A 19,496-nucleotide genomic window follows, 5' to 3' on the forward strand; every position below is an offset into this window, starting at 1 on the left:
ATTGATATTGATCGGTGGAACCAGACGATACACTAATATACTGATCAGTAGAACCAGACGACACACTAATATACTGATCAGTAGAACCAGACGATACACTAATACATTGATATTGATCGGTAGAACCAGACGATACACTAATATGCTGATCGGTAGAACCAGACGATACACTAATATACTGATCAGTAGAACCAGACGATACACTAATACATTGATATTGATCGGTGGAACCAGACGATACACTAATGTACTGATCGGTAGAACCAGACGATACACTAATATACTGATCGGTAAAACCGGAGAACCAGACGATACACTAATATACTGATCAGTAGAACCAGACGATACACTAATACATTGATATTGATCGGTCGAACCAGACGATATACTAATATACTGATCAGTAGAACCAGACGATACACTAATACATTGATATTGATCGGTCGAACCAGACGATATACTAATATACTGATCAGTAGAACCAGACGATACACTAATATACTGATCGGTAGAACCGGAGAACCAGACGATACACTAATATACTGATCAGTAGAACCAGACGATACACTAATACATTGATATTGATCGGTTGAACCAGACGATATACTAATATACTGATCGGTGCAACCAGACGATACACTAATACATTGATATTGATCGGTGGAACCAGACGATACACTAATATACTGATCAGTAGAACCAGACGACACACTAATATACTGATCAGTAGAACCAGACGATACACTAATACATTGATATTGATCGGTAGAACCAGACGATACACTAATATGCTGATCGGTAGAACCAGACGATACACTAATATACTGATCAGTAGAACCAGACGATACACTAATACATTGATATTGATCGGTGGAACCAGACGATACACTAATGTACTGATCGGTAGAACCAGACGATACACTAATATACTGATCGGTAGAACCGGAGAACCAGACGATACACTAATATACTGATCAGTAGAACCAGACGATACACTAATACATTGATATTGATCGGTGGAACCAGACGATACACTAATATACTGATCGGTAGAACCAGACGATATACTAATATACTGATCGGTGCAACCAGACGATACACTAATACATTGATATTGATCGGTGGAACCAGACGATACAGTAATATACTGATCAGTAGAACCAGACGATACACTAATACATTGATATTGATCGGTGGAACCAGACGATACACTAATATACTGATCGGTGGAACCAGACGATACACTAATATACTGATCGGTAGAACCAGACGATACACTAATATACTGATCGGTAGAACCGGAGAACCAGACGATACACTAATATACTGATCGGTAGAACCAGACGATAAACTAATACATTGATATTGATCGGTGGAACCAGACGATACACTAATATACTGATCGGTGGAACCAGACGATACACTAATATACTGATCAGTAGAACCAGACGATACACTAATACATTGATATTGATCGGTAGAACCAGACGATACACTAATATACTGATCAGTAGAACCAGACTATACACTAATATATTGATCAGTAGAACCAGACTATACACTAATACATTGATATTGATCGGTAGAACCAGACGATACACTAATATACTGATCAGTAGAACCAGACGATACAATAATACATTGATATTGATCGGTAGAACCAGACGATACACTAATGTACTGATCAGTAGAACCAGACGATACACTAATATACTGATCGGTAGAACCGGAGAACCAGACGATACACTAATATACTAATCAGTAGAACCAGACGATACACTAATACATTGATATTGATCGGTAGAACCAGACGATACACTAATGTACTGATCAGTAGAACCAGACGATACACTAATATATTGATCAGTAGAAGCAGAAGATCTATGTCAGTGACTCTTTATCTCCTCAGATTCAATATTTACCAACCGTTTTTACCCACAATGCCGCTGGGTGAGGACATGCTGTCTCCCTGAGGGGGTCGAGGGAGAAGTTGTTGAGGTGGGGGGGGGGGGGGGGGGTATGGGGGGCTTCAGGCCTCTGGTTTCATACATTTAACGGTTTCATACATTTTAACGTCACCTGTCACTTTACACTTGTATATTTTATTTGGAGTTTTTTATTCTTTTTTTGCTATTTCTATTTAGTAGAGGTTAGTTAAGAGTCTATATAATATTATATATAATTATTTATTTAATTACATTTTTTACACTTATCCTATTTTATTTTATTCTTTATTCTTTTGCCCTCTGCGTGCTGCTCCTGCTGGAACTTGAATTTCCCCGAGGGAGTCGTCCCAAGGGATTAATAAAGTCCTTCTGATTTCTGATTTCTGATTCTGATTTAGACTGAAGAGGAAAGAGGAACGTTTGCTTGATCAGAATAAAAACTCTTAAAAGTTCTTTATCTTCACTCTGGAAGCAACCTCTTTACTTTGCACTTCATTCATAACAATTTGACTCCATTTAAAACGTTTCCCATCAATAATTTAGTCTTTATTCTCGACATTTTGCACTTTTGTACTTTACTTTTTCTCTCGTTTCTCATTATTGACATTTTCCCTGATCCGTTACCTTTATTCCAAAAACGAACTATATTATCAATCATCAGACTTTATTTGCGTTATTTAAATTATATTCTTTATAATTCTACTTATTTCTTTTAAAGTCCAAACACGTATAGAATCAAATCATATCTCACAGTTCCCCCCACCCCCCCCCCCAGGCGCAGACTATCTCTCGTCCTGCACATCAAAGGCCGATCACTCCGCCGCGGCGGGCTCTGATTGGCCGAGCCGGAGTGTCCACGCGAAGCCGGTGTGAGTGTTTTGAAGGAGGGCGGCGGGTCGCGCGCCGCTGGTCACAATGTGACGCGGAGGCGCGCGGGCGCGAGCGGAGCCGCAGCTGCAGCAGCAGGTGTGCACGGAGCTCCACGCGCCGCTCACCGGGACCACCGGGACCACCGCTGCAGGTAACCGACCCGGAGCGCTCGCGGGACACCCCCCCCCGCCCCCCCCACCCCCCCTGCGGCTTGTCCGGCGCTTCGTCCGTCCGTCGGTTCTGGTTGTTCCGCGCGCAGCGTGAATTGGAGGTGAAGTTTTTTTTTTTTTACGCTCGTTTATGTCGCGGAGCCGCTTTTTTTGTGCAGAAAGACGCAGAAGCGATTGACTCGAAAAGCCGCGTTCAGGTCTGAACTCACCTGAACGCACCGAGTGGGCGGGGCTTAACCGCGGGGTTAACGTGGGAACTTCCGGTGGCGATCCTCCGAAATGCGAGAAACGCAGGGTTTTTATACGTTTTATGCTTCTTGTCAACATCTTGGCGTTTCTTTCACAAGGTTTTAATATTTAGACTTTTAAGTTTGGAATTTCTCTCTTTAATCGTGTAATCAATTCACCTGGATGCACCTGAAGGCACCACACGAGTGGGCGGAGCCTAACCGGTACCGTGAATCGTTGAAGTCGCCTGTTGGAATTCTTCTGTGTTCTAAAAAGGCCCCCACGCAGTTCCTTTTTGTTTAATTCCTCAGGTTTGTGAGGATTGTGTGTAAAATGAGTTTTAATGTATAATTTGTACGCGAGGGTGAATTTTCACTTTTCACCAGTCACCACTCTGCATGCAGCTCCTGTCCTCACCATTGAAGCGGGGGGGCGCTAGTCTTTTCGGTCACTCTGAATCAGGCGGCTAAGTTTCAAACCGGGAAACGCAAAGTTCAATTTTACTAAAAAAAAACAATTGAATAAGAACAATTCGGGCCCGGTTGTCCAGAACTGGGTTGTTTTAACCTCTGGTTAAGCCCTAACCGCCGGTTAAACCCTTAACCTGCCGTTAGCTAACCGACCGTTAAATATGCTTGTTTAAAATATAGTCATCCCTTTGGCTAAAGTCGCCGTTGAAAAAACACGACAAACTACCATAGAACATGGCAAACTACTATGAAACTACAATAGAACAGGGCAAACTACTATGAAACTACCATAGAACACGGCAAACTACTATGAAACTACCATAGAACACGGCAAACTACTATGAAACTACCATAGAACACGGCAAACTACTATGAAACTACCATAGAACATGGCAAACTACTATGAAACTACCATAGAACATGGCAAACTACTATGAAACTACCATAGAACATGGCAAACTACAATGAAACTAAAATAGAACATGGCAAACTACTATGAAACTACCATAGAACAGGGCAAACTACAATGAAACTAAAATAGAACATGGCAAACTACTATGAAACTACCATAGAACATGGCAAACTACTATGAAACTAAAATAGAACATGGCAAACTACTATGAAACTACCATAGAACATGGCAAACTACTATGAAACTAAAATAGAACATGGCAAACTACTATGAAACTACCATAGAACATGGCAAACTACTATGAAACTAAAATAGAACACGGCAAACTACTATGAAACTACCATAGAACATGGCAAACTACTATGAAACTACCATAGAACATGGCAAACTACTATGAAACTACCATAGAACATGGCAAACTACAATGAAACTAAAATAGAACATGGCAAACTACTATGAAACTACCATAGAACATGGCAAACTACTATGGGACTAAAATAGAACATGGCAAACTACTATGAAACTACCATAGAACATGGCAAACTACTATGAAACTACCATAGAACATGGCAAACTACAATGAAACTAAAATAGAACATGGCAAACTACTATGAAACTACCATAGAACAGGGCAAACTACTATGAAACTACCATAGAACACGGCAAACTACTATGAAACTACCATAGAACATGGCAAGCTACTATGAAACTACCATAGAACACGGCAAACTACTATGAAACTACCATAGAACATGGCAAACTACTATGAAACTACCATAGAACATGACATGGTCAAAACTCTGATCCTCCATAATGTAAACACAACTTGGGCGTGTGCACAACTCGTGATGTCACTCTGTTATTGTCAGAAGCTCCGCCCAGCAGAGGAAATAGCGCCGTTTATCGGCTATTTTCTCGCAGATTGCCGTGTTTTAACATTTTATCTTCGAGCCAGTTAGCATAAAAAATGTCCCTAGAAGCGACAGCCAGAGAGTTTTGGAGGTCGACTTTTCATTTCACTGGGACTTTAAAGATCATAAAGTTTCTTCCAGACTTTGAACTTTAATGTTTGCTTTGATGTTGGACGAAGATGATGAAGATGACGGTGTCCTGTGTTTCAGCCTCTGGGAGACCGCCATGCCCATCGACATGCCGCTGTGCCTCTCCAAGGAGGACTTCCTGCTGGCGGCGCCCCGCCAGCCGCCGCCGCCGCTGCGGTTCGACTGTCCCGCCCGCCCCGGCGCCGCCGCCGCCGCCGCCACCCAGGCTGGGAAGCGGGTGACGTTCGCCGACCGCCACGGCCTGGCGCTGACCCGCGTCAAGGTCTTCTCCCAGTTGGACGACCCCATCGCCATCCCCGCTGCCGTGCGGGAGACGCTACGCCCGGCGGCGGCGGCGCTAGCGTTAGCGGCGGCGGCGGCGCAGGACCAGCTGGAGCTGGACTTCGCCCAGCCGTCGTCGGACTACCTGCTGTTCCGCCGGAGCCTGGAGGCCAACCTGGTGAGCCTGGAGCGCTGCGTGCTGAAGGAGCGCGCCTTCGCCGGCACCGTCAAGGTCAAGAACGTGTCCTTCGAGAAGCGCGTGGCGCTGCGCGTCACCTTCGACGCCTGGGGCAGCCACACCGACGTGGACTGCGACTACGTGCGCGACGCCTACCCCGGCGCCTGCGGCGACACCTTCTCCTTCGAGGTGCCGCTGCCCGCCGAGCTGCCGCCGCCGCACCGCCGCGTCGAGTTCGCCGTCCGCTACGTGGTGGGCGGCCGCGAGCACTGGGACAGTAACCACGGCAACAACTACAGCATCGTGTGGTCGTCGGCGCGGAGGGGCCGGCGTCCGGACCCCGGCGACCTGGGGATCCACTGGGACCGCTACGGGAGCCCCACCTGCTCCCACGGGATCCTGCCCGACTGGCCCAGCTACGCCGGCTACGAGAACATTGGGCCCTACTACTGAGGGGGCGGGGCTTAGCCCAGCTGAGCTCTACTGCTGAGGGGGCGGGGCTTAGCCCAGCTGAGCTCGACTACTGAGGGGGCGGGGCTTAGCTCGGCCCAGCTTCGGAGGGGGCGAAGCTTAGCTCAGCCCAGCTTCGGGGGGCGGGGCTTAGCCCAGCTCAGCCCCACTTTGGAGGGGGCGGGGCTTAGCCCAGCTGAGGTCTGGGTCACCAGATCGGTACCCGCCAGGGATTCTGGATCTGCACTGAAGCACACACTGTGAGTGAGCCGTTAGGCGGCGGTCCGCTCGGGGGGGGGGGAGGGTCACGCTCACCTGGGTCCGGTCTGGGAGGCGGAGCCAGAAGCGTCATGAGTTTCCTGAAGTTTTTTTTTTTTTTTTTTGTGGAGGACTCTGAACGTTGGCGGGTTCCAGACCTGCTGACCCGGGACCGGGACCGAGACACGCCCGACGAGTTCCGAGGTCAAAGGTCACCGTTGGGACGGGACGGAGCTGCCGGGCCCGGAGAGCCTCCGGCGCAGGGACCCGGGTCCGAGTCCGGGTCTTCTGCCACTTTTAAAAGTTTTGTTAATTAATTAAGTCTGTTTTTAAAATGATGAAAAATAAAAATAAACTTTTTAGCTTCATTTGCTCGTTGTGGTTTGTTTCTCCATTTCAAATGACATTTAATATTAATTAACAATCAATGATGTTTTCTTGTATGAAGAGTCTGTAGATCTTAACGCCATTACATCATAGTTCCACTGTAAAGTGGGCGGAGCCATCTGAGCTCTTCCCCGTCAGGTACAAGTAGTCGCCCCCTGATATGATGTGGACTCGATATCGACTCAAATAAATTAACTTATTAATGTGACAAAATGTGGATTATTACACTCCTGCTTCACTGCCCGGTGTTATGGTTTCACTGGTGCCCCTGTTAACTGGTGACTCCCGCCGCCAGCCGCTGAAGATGCTACAATGAGACAAACATGACGATGCTTTAGACTTTAATGGAAAAGGACCACAGCGCCCCCTGGTGGTCAGGAGGCCACGGCGCCCCCCCCCCATGGTGAGGAGGCCACGGCTCCCCCTGGTGGTGAGACCCCGGCGCCCCCTGGTGGTGAGGAGACCACAGCTCCCCCTGGTGGCGAGACCCCTGCGCCCCCTGGTGGTCAGGAGGCCACGGCTCCCCCTGGTGGTCAGGAGGCCACGGCTCCCCCTGGTGGGGAGGAGGCCACGGCGCCCCCTGGTGGTGAGGAGGCCACGGCTCCCCCTGGTGGTCAGGAGGCTACGGCGCCCCCTGGTGGTGAGGAGGCCACGGCGCATCCTGGTGGGGAGGAGACCCCGGCGCCCCCTGGTGGTCAGGAGGCCACAGCGCCCCCTGGTGGTGAGGAGGCCACAGCGCCCCCTGGTGGTGAGGAGGCCACGGCGCCCCCTGGTGGTCAGGAGGCTACAGCTCCCCCTGGTGGTGAGGAGACCCCGGCGCCCCCTGGTGGTCAGGAGGCCACGGCTCCTCCTGGTGGTGAGGAGACCCTGGCGCCCCCTGGTGGTCAGGAGGCCCCGGCGCTCCCTGGTGGTGAGGAGACCCCGGCGCCCCCTGGTGGTCAGGAGGCCACGGCTCCTCCTGGTGGTGAGGAGACCCTGGCGCCCCCTGGTGGTCAGGAGGCCCCGGCGCTCCCTGGTGGTGAGGAGGCCACGGCGCCCCCTGGTGGTGAGGAGGCCACAGCTCCCCCTGGTGGTCAGGAGGCCATTGGGCCCCCTGGTGGTGAGGAGGCCACAGCGCTCCCTGGTGGTGAGGAGACCCCGGCGCCCCCTGGTGGTCAGGAGGCCACGGCTCCTCCTGGTGGTGAGGAGACCCCGGCGCCCCCCGGTGGTGAGGAGGCCACGGCGCCCCCTGGTGGTGAGGAGGCCACAGCGCCCCCTGGTGGTGAGGAGGCCACGGCGCCCCCTGGTGGTGAGGCCACGGCTCCCCCTGGTGGTGAGGAGGCCATGGCTCCCCTGGTGGTGAGGAGGCCATGGCGCCCCCTGGTGGTCAGGAGGCCACAGCGCCCCCTGGTGGTCAGGGTGGATGGTTCCGCTGCGTGTTTGGTTTGTTTGTTCAGTACGAAGACAAACACAAATTGTGTCGTAACAAAGTCAAACAGTTTATAGTGATAAAGTAACATCTGGAACCAGGTCAGTGGATCAAACCAGGGTCCAAATGGAGGAGTGGACATGTTTACTGACCTGCTGCTCATCATCATCATCATCATCATCATCTTCATCATCCTCCTCCTCTTGGCGACAGGACGTTCAACCGTCAGATGAAGAAGAGACACGAACACCTGAACATGTTTCACCTGCTGCTGCTGCTGCTGTGGAGCTCAGGTAGGCAATAACACACACACACACACACACACACACACACACACACACACACACACACACACACACACACACACACACACACACCAGGTTAAACCGGTCAAACCCAACCAACGGACTATTTCATTCCAAAGTTCTGGAAACCTGCTGCTGCTCCACTAAACTAAACCTGCTGCTCTGCTGAACTAAACTTGCTGCTCCACTAAACTAAACCTGCTGCTCTGTTGAACTAAACCTGCTGCTCCACTAAACTAAAGCTGCTGCTCCACTAAACTAAACCTGCTGCTCTGCTGAACTAAACCTGCTGCTCTGCTGAACTAAACCTGCTGCTCCACTAACCTAACCCTGCTGCTCCACTGAACTAAACCTGCTGCTCTGCTGAACTAAGCCTGCTGCTCCGCTAAACTAAACCTGCTGCTCTGCTAAACTAAACCTGCTGCTCTGCTGAACTAAACCTGCTGCTCCACTAACCTAACCCTGCTGCTCCACTGAACTAAACCTGCTGCTCTGCTAAACTAAACCTGCTGCTCTGCTGAACTAAACCTGCTGCTCCACTAACCTAACCCTGCTGCGCCACTGAACTAAACCTGCTGCTCTGCTGAACTAAACTTGCTGCTCCACTAACCTAACCCTGCTGCTCCACTGAACTAAACCTGCTGCTCCACTAACCTAACCCTGCTGCGCCACTGAACTAAACCTGCTGCTCTGCTGAACTAAACTTGCTGCTCCACTAACCTAACCCTGCTGCTCCACTGAACTAAACCTGCTGCTCCACTAACCTAACCCTGCTGCGCCACTGAACTAAACCTGCTGCTCTGCTAAACTAAACCTGCTGCTCCGCTAAACTAAACCTGCTGCTCTGCTGAACTAAACCTGCTGCTCCGCTGAACTAAACCTGCTGCTCCACTAAACTAAACCTGCTGCTCCGCTAAACTAAAGCTGCTGCAGTTTTGATGTTCTCTGAGGTTCTCCTGAAGTTCTACTCTCTCTGTGAGGTTCTCCTGAGGTTCTACTGTCTCTCTGAGGTTCTCCTGAAGTTCTACTCTCTCTGTGAGGTTCTCCCGAGGTTCGACTGTCTCTGTGAGGTTCTCCTGAGGTTCGAATGTCTCTGTGAGGCTCTACTGAGGTTCTACTGTCTCTGTGAGGTTCTACTGAGATTCTCCTGTCTGTGTGAGGTTCTACTGAGGTTCTCCTGAGTTTCTACTGTCTCTGTGAGGTTCTACTGAGGTTCTCCTGAGGTTCTACTGTGTCTGTGAGGTTCTACTGAGATTCTCCTGTCTCTGTGATGTTCTACTGAGGTTCTCCTGTCTCTGTGAGGCTCTCCTGAGGTTCTACTGATGTTTTACTGTCTCTGTGAGGTTCTCCTGAGGTTCTACTGAGGTTCTCCTGTCTCTGTGAGGCTCTCCTGAGGTTCTACTGAGATTATCCTGTCTGTGTGAGGTTCTACTGAGGTTCTCCTGAGTTTCTACTGTCTCTGTGAGGTTCTCCTGAGGTTCTACTGAGGTTCTACTGTCTCTATGAGGTTCTACTGATGTTCTACTATCTCTGTGAGGTTCTCCTGAGGTTCTCCTGTCTCCTGCAGACTCGGTCCGGCTGCTGAACGGCTCCAGTCAGTGTTCAGGCAGACTGCAGGTGAAGACCGACCCGTCGGACCGGCGCTGGTCCTCAGTGTGTGAAGCCGACTTGGACCTGCAGGATGCGGAGGTGGTGTGTCGGGAGCTGGGCTGCGGGGCTCCCTCAGCCCTGCAGGGGGCGCTCTATGGAGACCTGCAGACTCCCCCGTGGAGCCCCGGGTTCCAGTGTGGAGGCAACGAGTCTGCTCTGCTGGACTGTAGACGCTCCACCTCCGCGAGGAGCAGCTGCTCACCTGGACGAGCTGCTGGACTCACCTGCTCAGGTAGGACCTGCTGGACTCACCTGCTCAGGTAGGACCTGCTGGACTCACCTGCTCAGGTAGGACCTGCTTAACCTGCGTGAGCAAGCGTTTCAGTCTCCGCTAGCTTTGCTGCCGCTGGCGTACGTTCAGTTGCAGTCGTCAGAGTTCATAAATCCACGCTGCTGAAGCCACAAACAACAATTCTAACATCGTAGAGTCTATCGCAATCCACGTAGACGAGGTGCGATTTGTGTTGGGGCGGGGCTCCAGAAGGCTTGTTTCCACTTCGCGGTATGGCACGGTACGGTACTGGATGAAACGGGGCGGTACGGGATGAGACGGTACAGTACGGGAAAGTAATAAAGGGACAGCAGGTGATGTTACGGTATGAGATGGTACGGTATGGTACTAGATGAGATGGTACGGGACGCTACGGGATGGTACGGTATGGTACTAGATGAGATGGTACGGTACTAGATGAGACGGTACGGGATGGTACGGGATGGTATGGTATGGCACTAGATGAGATGGTACGGGACGCTACGGGATGGTATGGCATGGCACTAGATGAGACGGTATGGTACTAGATGAGACGGTACGGGATGGTACGGGATGGTATGGTATGGCACTAGATGAGACGGTACGGTACTAGATGAGACGGTACGGGATGGTACGGTACGGGACGGTACGGGACGGTATGGTATGGTACTAGAGGAGACGGCACGGGATGGTACGGTACGGGACGGTACGGTATGGTACTAGATGAGACGGTACGGGACGGTACAGGATGGTATGGTATGGCACTAGATGAGACGGTATGGTACTAGATGAGACGGTACGGTACGGGACGGGACGGTACGGGACGGTACGGTATGGTAGTAGATGAGACGGCACGGGATGGTACGGATGACCGTCTCTCTCCGATGACCGTCTGTGTCTTCAGAACCTGAACGCCCGGTGAGGTTGGTGGGCGGAGCCAGCCGCTGTGACGGTACGGTGGAGGTGTACCACCTGAGGACGTGGAGACCGGCGTACAGCTTCCTGTGGAACCTGCAGGCGGCGGTGGCGTTCTGCCGGTGGCTCGACTGCGGTTCTCCCGTGTCCGCGGGGCACCAGGACCAGCCGGCGGAGCAGCCGGTGTGGTTCACCGACACCGGCTGTGTCGGTTCCGCGGAGCCCTTCAGCAACTGTTCGACATCGGGGAACTTCTCCGGAAGCCTGAAGCTCAGCTGCTCAGGTAGACTCTCCTGGTTCTACTGTCTCTGTGAGGTTCTCCTGAGGTTCTCCTGTCTCCTGCAGACTCGGTCCGGCTGCTGAACGGCTCCAGTCAGTGTTCAGGCAGACTGCAGGTGAAGACCGACCCGTCGGACCGGCGCTGGTCCTCAGTGTGTGAAGCCGACTTGGACCTGCAGGATGCGGAGGTGGTGTGTCGGGAGCTGGGCTGCGGGGCTCCCTCCGCCCTGCAGGGGGCGCTCTATGGAGACCTGCAGACTCCCCCGTGGAGCCCCGGGTTCCAGTGTGGAGGCAACGAGTCTGCTCTGCTGGACTGTAGACGCTCCGCCTCCGCGAGGAGCAGCTGCTCACCTGGACGAGCTGCTGGACTCACCTGCTCAGGTAGGACCTGCTGGTCTCTGTGAGGTTCTCCTGAGGCTCTACTGTCTCTGTGAGGTTCTACTGAGGTTCTCCTGAAGTTCTCCTGTCTCTCTGAGGTTCTACTGAGGTTCTACTGTCTCTGTGAGGTTCTACTGAGGTTCTACTGAGGTTCTCCTGAGGTTCTACTGTCTCTCTGAGGTTCTACTGAGGTTCTACTGTCTCTGTGAGGTTCTACTGAGGTTCTACTGTGTCTGTGAGGTTCTACTGAGGTTCTCCTGAGGTTCTACTGTCTCTGTGAGGTTCTACTGAGGTTCTCTTGTCTCTTTGAGGTTCTCCTGACGTTCTCCTGAGGTTCTACTGTATCTGTGAGGTTCTACTGAGGTTCTCCTGAGGTTCTCCTGAGGTTCTACTGTCTCTGTGAGGTTCTACTGTCTCTGTGAGGTTTTCCTGACGTTCTCCTGAGGTTTGACTGTATCTGTGAGGTTCTACTGAGGTTCTCCTGAGGTTCTACTGTCTCTGTGAGGTTCTACTGTCTCTGTGAGGTTCTACTGAGGTTCTACTGTCTCTGTGAGGTTCTCCTGACGTCCTCCTGAGGTTCTACTGTCTCTGTGAGGTTCTACTGAGGTTCTACTGTCTCTGTGAGGCTGGACTCACCTGCTCAGGTAGAACCTCCTGGATCCTTACCTGTGGCTCCGCCCCTCACTTCCTGCTCTCTGCAGAGCCGGTCCGGTTGGTGGGCGGAGCCAGCCGCTGTGCCGGGACGCTGCAGGTGAGACACCTGGGCGAGTGGCGGCAGGTGCACGTCCTCGTCTGGAACCTGCAGGTGGAGGCGGCGTTCTGCGAGCGCCTGGACTGCGGCGCCGCCGTGTCCGTGGGCCGCAGCCTGGACCTGCCCGCCGACCGGGCGTGGCGGGTCCGAGTGGACCGCCTGCAGGCCGGCGACGACCTCCGGGACGCCGTCCTCCACACGTCCAGGGGGTCCGTCCCCACCCTGACGCTCACCTGCTCAGGTAAGCTCCTACGTGACGTCACTGGGCGGCGCCGATAGGCTCCGCCTCCCACCTGTAGGTGGAGCTTCCTCAGAGTCTGAGTAGAATGACTGTGAGGCAGAAACCAGCTGATGACGTTTCCTCTGTGTTCCCTCAGAGCGCCAGCAGGGGGCGGCGGCTCACCTTTGAGCTTCGGGAGAAGCTCGGTGCTTGGAGATATTTTCAAAATAAAACGTTTCTGAGTCCAGTTCACTGTCCTCGTGCGTGTGTGTGTGAGACCTTCTTTCTATGGTGGCCCTGAAGTGCAAGCCACAACAACAAATTGATAAACACAACAACAAATGAAAAAACACAACAACAAATGAAAAAACACAACAACAAATCACTAAACACATCAACAAATGAAAAAACACAACAGCAAATTGAAAAACACAACAACAAATGAAAAAACACAACAACAAATGAAAAACTACAACAAATCACTAAACACATCAACAAATTGAAAAACACAACAACAAATGAAAAAACACAAAAACAAATGAAAAAATACAACAACAAATCACTAAACACATCAACAAATGAAAAAACACAACAGCAAATTGAAAAACACAACAACAAATTGAAAAACACAACAACAAATGAAAAAACACAACAACAAATCACTAAACACATCAACAAATGAAAAAACACAACAACAAATGAAAAAACACAACAACAAATCACGAAACACAACAACAAATGAAAAAACACAACAGCAAATGAAAAAACACAACAAATTGAAAAACACAACAACAAATGAAAAAACACAACAATAAATCACGAAATACATCAACAAATGAAAAAACACAACAGCAAATTGAAAAACACAACAACAAATTGAAAAACACAACAACAAATGAAAAAACACAACAACAAATCACGAAACACAACAACAAATGAAAAAACACAACAGCAAATGAAAAAACACAACAAATTGAAAAACACAACAACAAATGAAAAAACACAACAATAAATCACGAAACACATCAACAAATGAAAAAACACAACAGCAAATTGAAAAACACAACAACAAATTGAAAAACACAACAACAAATTAAAAAACACAACAACAAATGAAAAAACTACAACAAATCACTAAACACATCAACAAATTGGAAAACACAACACTAGTGTTTTTCAATTTGTTGTGTTTTTCGATTTGCAGTTGTGTTTAATGATTTGTTGTTGTGTTTTTCACTTGTTGTTATGTTTTTACATTTGTGTTGTGTTTTTCAATTTGTTGTTGTGTTTTTCAATTTGTTGTTGTGCTTCGTGATTTATTGTTGTGATTTGCACTTCAGGGCCACCGCATCTTTCACATCACATGAGTTGGATCAAAAGATGCAGAAGATAAATAATAAATGAAACTTTCTCAAGTAACTCATGAAGAGACCTTCGCGTTTTCATCTTGAATCAGAATTAAAAAAAAGGTTCAATATTTTAAAAAGTACCAATTTTCACATTTTAATGATTAAACTATTGATTTATTAGAAACGGGAAAATCTGGAAAAATGACATAGAAACAAAAAGGAAAAAAGCAATAAACTGTTCCGCCCCGCCCACCGCTGATCGTCACGTGACAGGCGGTCGTGACGTCTTGTCAGCTGACTGCGGCTCACTGAGGAAAACACGTCAAGTCCTCCGTCGACCTTCGGTTCTGCCTGCAGGTCTGCTCCCGGTTCTGCTCCGGTTCTCCTCCCGGTTCTACTCCCGGTTCTACTCCCGGTTCTGCTCCCCGCCATGGCGAGCCAGTCTCAGGGGATCCAGCAGCTGCTGCAGGCCGAGAAGCGAGCGGCCGAGAAGGTGGCCGAGGCCCGCAAACGTGAGTAGACCGAGCCGGGACGGTCCGGTCCAGGTACCGGGACGGTCCGGTCCAGATACCGGTTCGTGAACACCCCAAGGCCGCGGGGAGGCGGGGGGGAAACCGGGAGAAGCTGCTGCTGCGGCGAAGCGCCGGTGTTTCGGATGCAGTGGTGTCCGTGTTAACTGGTGACCTGCTCGTGTCGCGTCCATGTTGCCGCCGCTGGTTCTGAAACAGCAGCAGCCGTCAAAACAGCTCCAAAAACACCGGAAATCTCATTGTTCACGCGGTAAAACGGCGTTTTTTCCCCCGGAAGAGCTACGGATTTTTTGGGGGGCTTTTTTTAACGAGGGACCGTCAAGGATGTCGGTCACCAGGTAACAGGGGAACCGATTATTTCGACACACCGCGAGAATCACTTGGGGATTCGTCGCGTTCCCTCAGTTTCTAATTGTGTGTGTGTGTGTGTGTGTGTGTGTGTGTGTGTGTGCGTGCGCGTGCGTGCGTGTGTGTGCTTCAGAAAGGAAGTGATGAACAGAGCAAACTGGTGTCTTTTTCCATCTTGACTCTTCATCACGTGTCTCTCTCTCTTTACTGACCTCTCTCTCTCTCTCTTTACTGACCTCTCTCTCTCTACTGACCTCTCTCTCTCTCTCTTTACTGACCTCTCTCTCTCTCTTTACTGACCTCACTCTCTCTCTCTCTCTCTACTGACTCCTCTCTCTCTCCCTCTCTCTCTTTACTGACCTCTCTCTCTCTACTGACCTCTCTCTCTCTACTGACCTCTCTCTTTACTGACACCTCTCTCTCTCTCTCTCTTTACTGACCTCACTCTCTCTCTCTCTCTCTACTGACTCCTCTCTCTCTCTCCCTCTCTCTCTTTACTGACCTCTCTCTCTCTACTGACCTCTCTCTTTACTGACACCTCTCTCTCTCTCCCTCCAGGGAAGAACCGTCGTCTGAAGCAGGCTAAAGAAGAAGCTCAGGCAGAAATTGAACAATATCGTCTGCAAAGAGAAAAAGAGTTCAAGACCAAAGAGGCGGCGGTACGCACCGTCCGCCGCTCCTCCTCCCTTCTCGGGCTTTAGACTTTAGGTCACGTGTTGGATACTAATGAGCATGTTGTTGCCCCCCAACAGGCGCTGGGTTCCCATGGTAACAGCGCGGTGGAGGTGGACCGCGACACGGTCGAGCGGATGGGCCGCATCCAGGCCAGTTACCGTGGCAACCGCGAGACGGTGCTGGGCGAGCTGCTGCGCCGCGTCTGCGACATCCAGCCGGAGCTGCACGCCAACTACCGCGTGGCCGGCTGATTGGAGGAGGGGCGGAGCCCCGGGGGGGGGGGGTGTGGGAGGAGTCTGGAGGAGGGGCGGGGCCCGACACGGGAGACGTCCTTCCTGTTTCCCCCCCCCCCGTTCCCGTCGGTGTTACTGTGCTGATGTTTACTATTTATCAATCTGATGTCTTTGAATATCCAGCCTGCTCACGCCGCAGCCAATCAGCTCGCAGAGTGGGGGAGGGGGGCGGCGGCTCCTGATTGGCCGCTCCCTCACAGCTCGCGCCCGATTGGCTGAAGGCCCGAGAGGCTTCGTGTTTTGTTGTTTGTGACCAATGTGACGTGACATTCTGAATATAATAAAGCCGATTGGCTCGATGTGTCGATGGACGGATTGTTGTCATGGTGACCATCAACTATCAAACTACCAAGCTCCGTTGTCGTGGAAACGGCACCTCAGTCTGAAGAAATTTATTTTTAAAGAGTTAGAGAATTTTTGGGGTAATAAAAAAAAAAATTTGCTTTCAAAAATAAACTTCAGGAAAGTCGGAGAACTGATTTCCTCGTGGTGCTCCAGCCTGGTGAGGGGTATTTCCGACGCTAGGTGGCGCCATCAGCGCGGTCTGAAGCTTCTATTTGTCTCTAAGGTCCCGGGCGAAACGCAAAAGTTCACTTCAAAGACCAAACTTAGAAACTTCAAATATTCTTTACTCTTGAGTACTTGGTTCTAATCAGCTGCACACACGCTCTGTGTGGGGGGTCAGAGGTCACCTAGTAATCCCCACAATCAAAGTTACTTTAGTATAAACTTGTATTTCATTTGTGATATTTGAGTCGTTCGGATCAGTTTTTCACACGGACTCGTGATTATTCAGTGTTTCTGAATTAGTAGAAGTAGAATGTAGAAGTAAAAGAGAAGTTAGTCATGTGCGCATCATGTGATGCTTTTTTCCCCACGAACGCCGAAGCCCCGCCCCCTCCGTCACAGCACGTTTTTTTGATTGGTCCCAGCTGTGGATTCAAGTAGACACGAAGTGGACATGAAGTAGGTTGAAGTTTCTTTATGTGTAGAAGTAAGTACTCAGCTGCTGCTGGAGGGACGTGGCCGCCATCTTGGATGAGGACCGCCTCGAGGACCGCCTCCTCCTGTACTTTCACACGGTTGAGATAATCGCAACTCATTGACCTTTCGTGACATTTTCCTCGTTTTGGCTTCAGCCCACACGTGCTCATGATCCAGGATGCTCTTGGGAATGTGACCTCTCGCAATAAAATACTTTATGAGGACTGTAACGGTACTGATTAAGTTAGGTATTAAGGTCACAGCGGAGACCTTTGTCAGATGTGTATGGACTGGGCAGGGTATATGTGCTTACGTGGCCTTTCTCTGGGTACTTTGAACAATGTCAACCTGACCTGTGTGTGTGTGTGTGTGCGTGTGTGTACGTGCGTGCTGTGACGGAGTGTAAGCTGCGACACGACAACCCTGAATCTATCTATGTTTATCTAACTATATATGTGGAAAAAGGCAGCAGCAATACAAAACACTGTGGCCTGTATTCATATATTTTATAAATATATGTTAGTATTAGTATGATTGTTGATTGTGATTCCATAGAATAGGAATGTGTAGTTTACACAGTACGAGGAATTGGTTGTGTGGGAAATGTGCCAAACAGTAAACAAGGTAAAATAGTGCAAGTAAGACAGAAAAACCAGTGCAAAAATATGGTAAGTTAAAACATACAAGTGGGTGATATAAAATAAGAAATATCTGGTGATACATTTGGAAAATGTTTTTTATTTTGTCCAACTTTATTTGTAGAGTTATTTTTAACATTATTAACCAACTATCTTAGTATTAAAAATCTATTTTTTTCCATATAAAAATCATCCTGAAGTGAAACCGTGATGCACATCGCACACAGTGTTTCGGACGAACTATTGCAGGACGTCCTCATCCAAGATGGCGACCGGGCTGCGCTCACTCCCTGAATTGAGGTCCAGGCCCCGCCCCTATCGTTAAAAACGTGATGACGTTGCGTTGAGCGACGCGGTGGCGGAGCGGAGTGGAGTTGAAGCGACTTTCTTTCTTTTTTTCCCTTCTCGTCTCCAGTCCGTCGCGCGTCTCACGGTTCTCCGTCCAGCTTCGCTTTTTTTTTTTCCGCGGAGGAGAAGAGAAGCGAGAAGCGAGAAGCCGCCGCGGGAGGTTCCGGGTGAGTCGGCTCGTGTTTTTCGCGGTGTTTTGAACTGTCAGTGACCTCTGCGGCTACACAGCTAGCCTCCCCGCCGCCGGAGCGCCGGACTCCCGTCGAAAACATCCACGATTTAAGACGTTCGGTCTCATACCGAAGCCGGAGATCCCCGGCGGCACCCCCCCGCTCGGCGGGTCGGTGTTGTGGTGTGTTCGGGTACGTTCGGCCGCCGTCGGAGGCCCACCGGCCGCGGAGCTCCGCTGTTTGTGTCAGCTGGACCCGAGCGCCGGCTGGAGGACGTGGACACTCCGGGAGGCGCGTGCACGCGGAATCACAGGGCAGCGCGTGCACGCACGGTCTGAGAACAAAAGTCCTGACGTGTGTGTGTGTGTGTGTGTGTGTGTGTGTGCTGACCCGAGTTAACCGTGTATCTGGATGAAAGACGAAAAATAAACTGAGAACAATGAGGCTGAGAGAGAAAACAGCAGGAGGAGGATGAGGAAGCCTCCAGGGGCAACAACAACAACACTGGACGTGCTGCAGTAGAAATAGGAGAGTTTTAAAGACTGGAAAGCTTTCATAAGAAAATAATAAAATGCTTTTAAGAGTACTTTCCCCGGTCAGTCGGAAGTAAACTTTTAATTTGACCTGATTTCTGGATCTTAAGGAGCTGTTCCGGTTAGTCCTGCTCTCTGAGGTCTTTACCGGCAGCCTGAGCAGGTGGAACAGGAAACAGGTAACAGGGGGCCAATCAGAACCACGCTTTGCTCTATGACGTCATCACTCTCAGTCCCCATTCTCCCGGGACTCCATACTTACATTTTGACAATAATAACAATTTCGTGGTCTGTTTAAAAGCCCATTGTTTTCTGCTTCGTGTGTGTGCGAGTGGCTTCAGGGCTAAAATTAGCACCGCCGGCTCGTTTCAACCAACGTGAGAACTGTTGGCGGGTAAATTAGACGTCCGTCTCCAGAGCGCCGTTGCGTTAAAAGCTGAACGTTTTCTGAAACGAAGAGGCACAAACGCTGCGTTTTCCGGCGAAGCGTCACGGAAACGGGGTTTATAGAAGCTATTTCTCGGGGTAAAGTTCGACTTTCGGGTGGTGGGTCTTTAATGATCGTGAGAAATCGTGCATTTTGGTGGCACTGGCATCAAATTGCAGCGATCAATTAATATATTGATCAATCGCTTGCTTCCAAGCACTCGGGAGGAGAGGGGACCTCAGGAGACGTACATCCATGAGAGTTGACCCATAACCCTGCAGCAGGGGACATGCTAAGTGCTACAGGCTAACTTGCAGGGGCCGTGCTAAGTGCTACAGGCTAACTTGCAGGGGC

At 50.2% G+C, this 19,496-nt stretch overlaps 3 protein-coding genes across 4 annotated transcripts in view; all 3 read left to right on the forward strand.

Annotated features, from left to right (window-relative positions):
- Positions 1–5,173: 5,173 nt before the first annotated feature.
- Positions 5,174–6,049, forward strand: ppp1r3b (protein phosphatase 1, regulatory subunit 3B; the record flags this gene model as incomplete). Its single annotated transcript, XM_080509833.1, has 1 exon — positions 5,174–6,049. One exon carries the CDS (start codon positions 5,174–5,176, stop codon positions 6,047–6,049), a length of 876 nt encoding a protein of 291 aa, XP_080365959.1.
- Positions 6,050–14,500: 8,451 nt separating this feature from the next.
- atp6v1g1 (ATPase H+ transporting V1 subunit G1) lies at positions 14,501–16,353 on the forward strand. Its single transcript, XM_080510219.1, has 3 exons — positions 14,501–14,708; positions 15,633–15,733; positions 15,827–16,353. Exons 1-3 carry the CDS (start codon positions 14,627–14,629, stop codon positions 15,998–16,000), a joined length of 357 nt encoding a protein of 118 aa, XP_080366345.1. The 5' UTR covers positions 14,501–14,626; the 3' UTR covers positions 16,001–16,353.
- Positions 16,354–18,040: 1,687 nt separating this feature from the next.
- Positions 18,041–19,496, forward strand: part of slc31a1 (solute carrier family 31 member 1) — a 5,784-nt gene continuing 4,328 nt past the window's right edge. For both annotated transcript variants that reach the window (XM_080510326.1, XM_080510327.1), the window contains exon 1: positions 18,041–18,179. The gene's annotated coding sequence lies outside the window, so the exon portion shown is untranslated. The remainder of the gene's footprint in view (positions 18,180–19,496) is intronic.

This window comes from Blennius ocellaris (genome assembly GCF_963422515.1).
Source record: "Blennius ocellaris genome assembly, chromosome: 15".
In the NCBI taxonomy this organism is placed as follows: Eukaryota; Metazoa; Chordata; class Actinopteri; order Blenniiformes; family Blenniidae; genus Blennius; species Blennius ocellaris.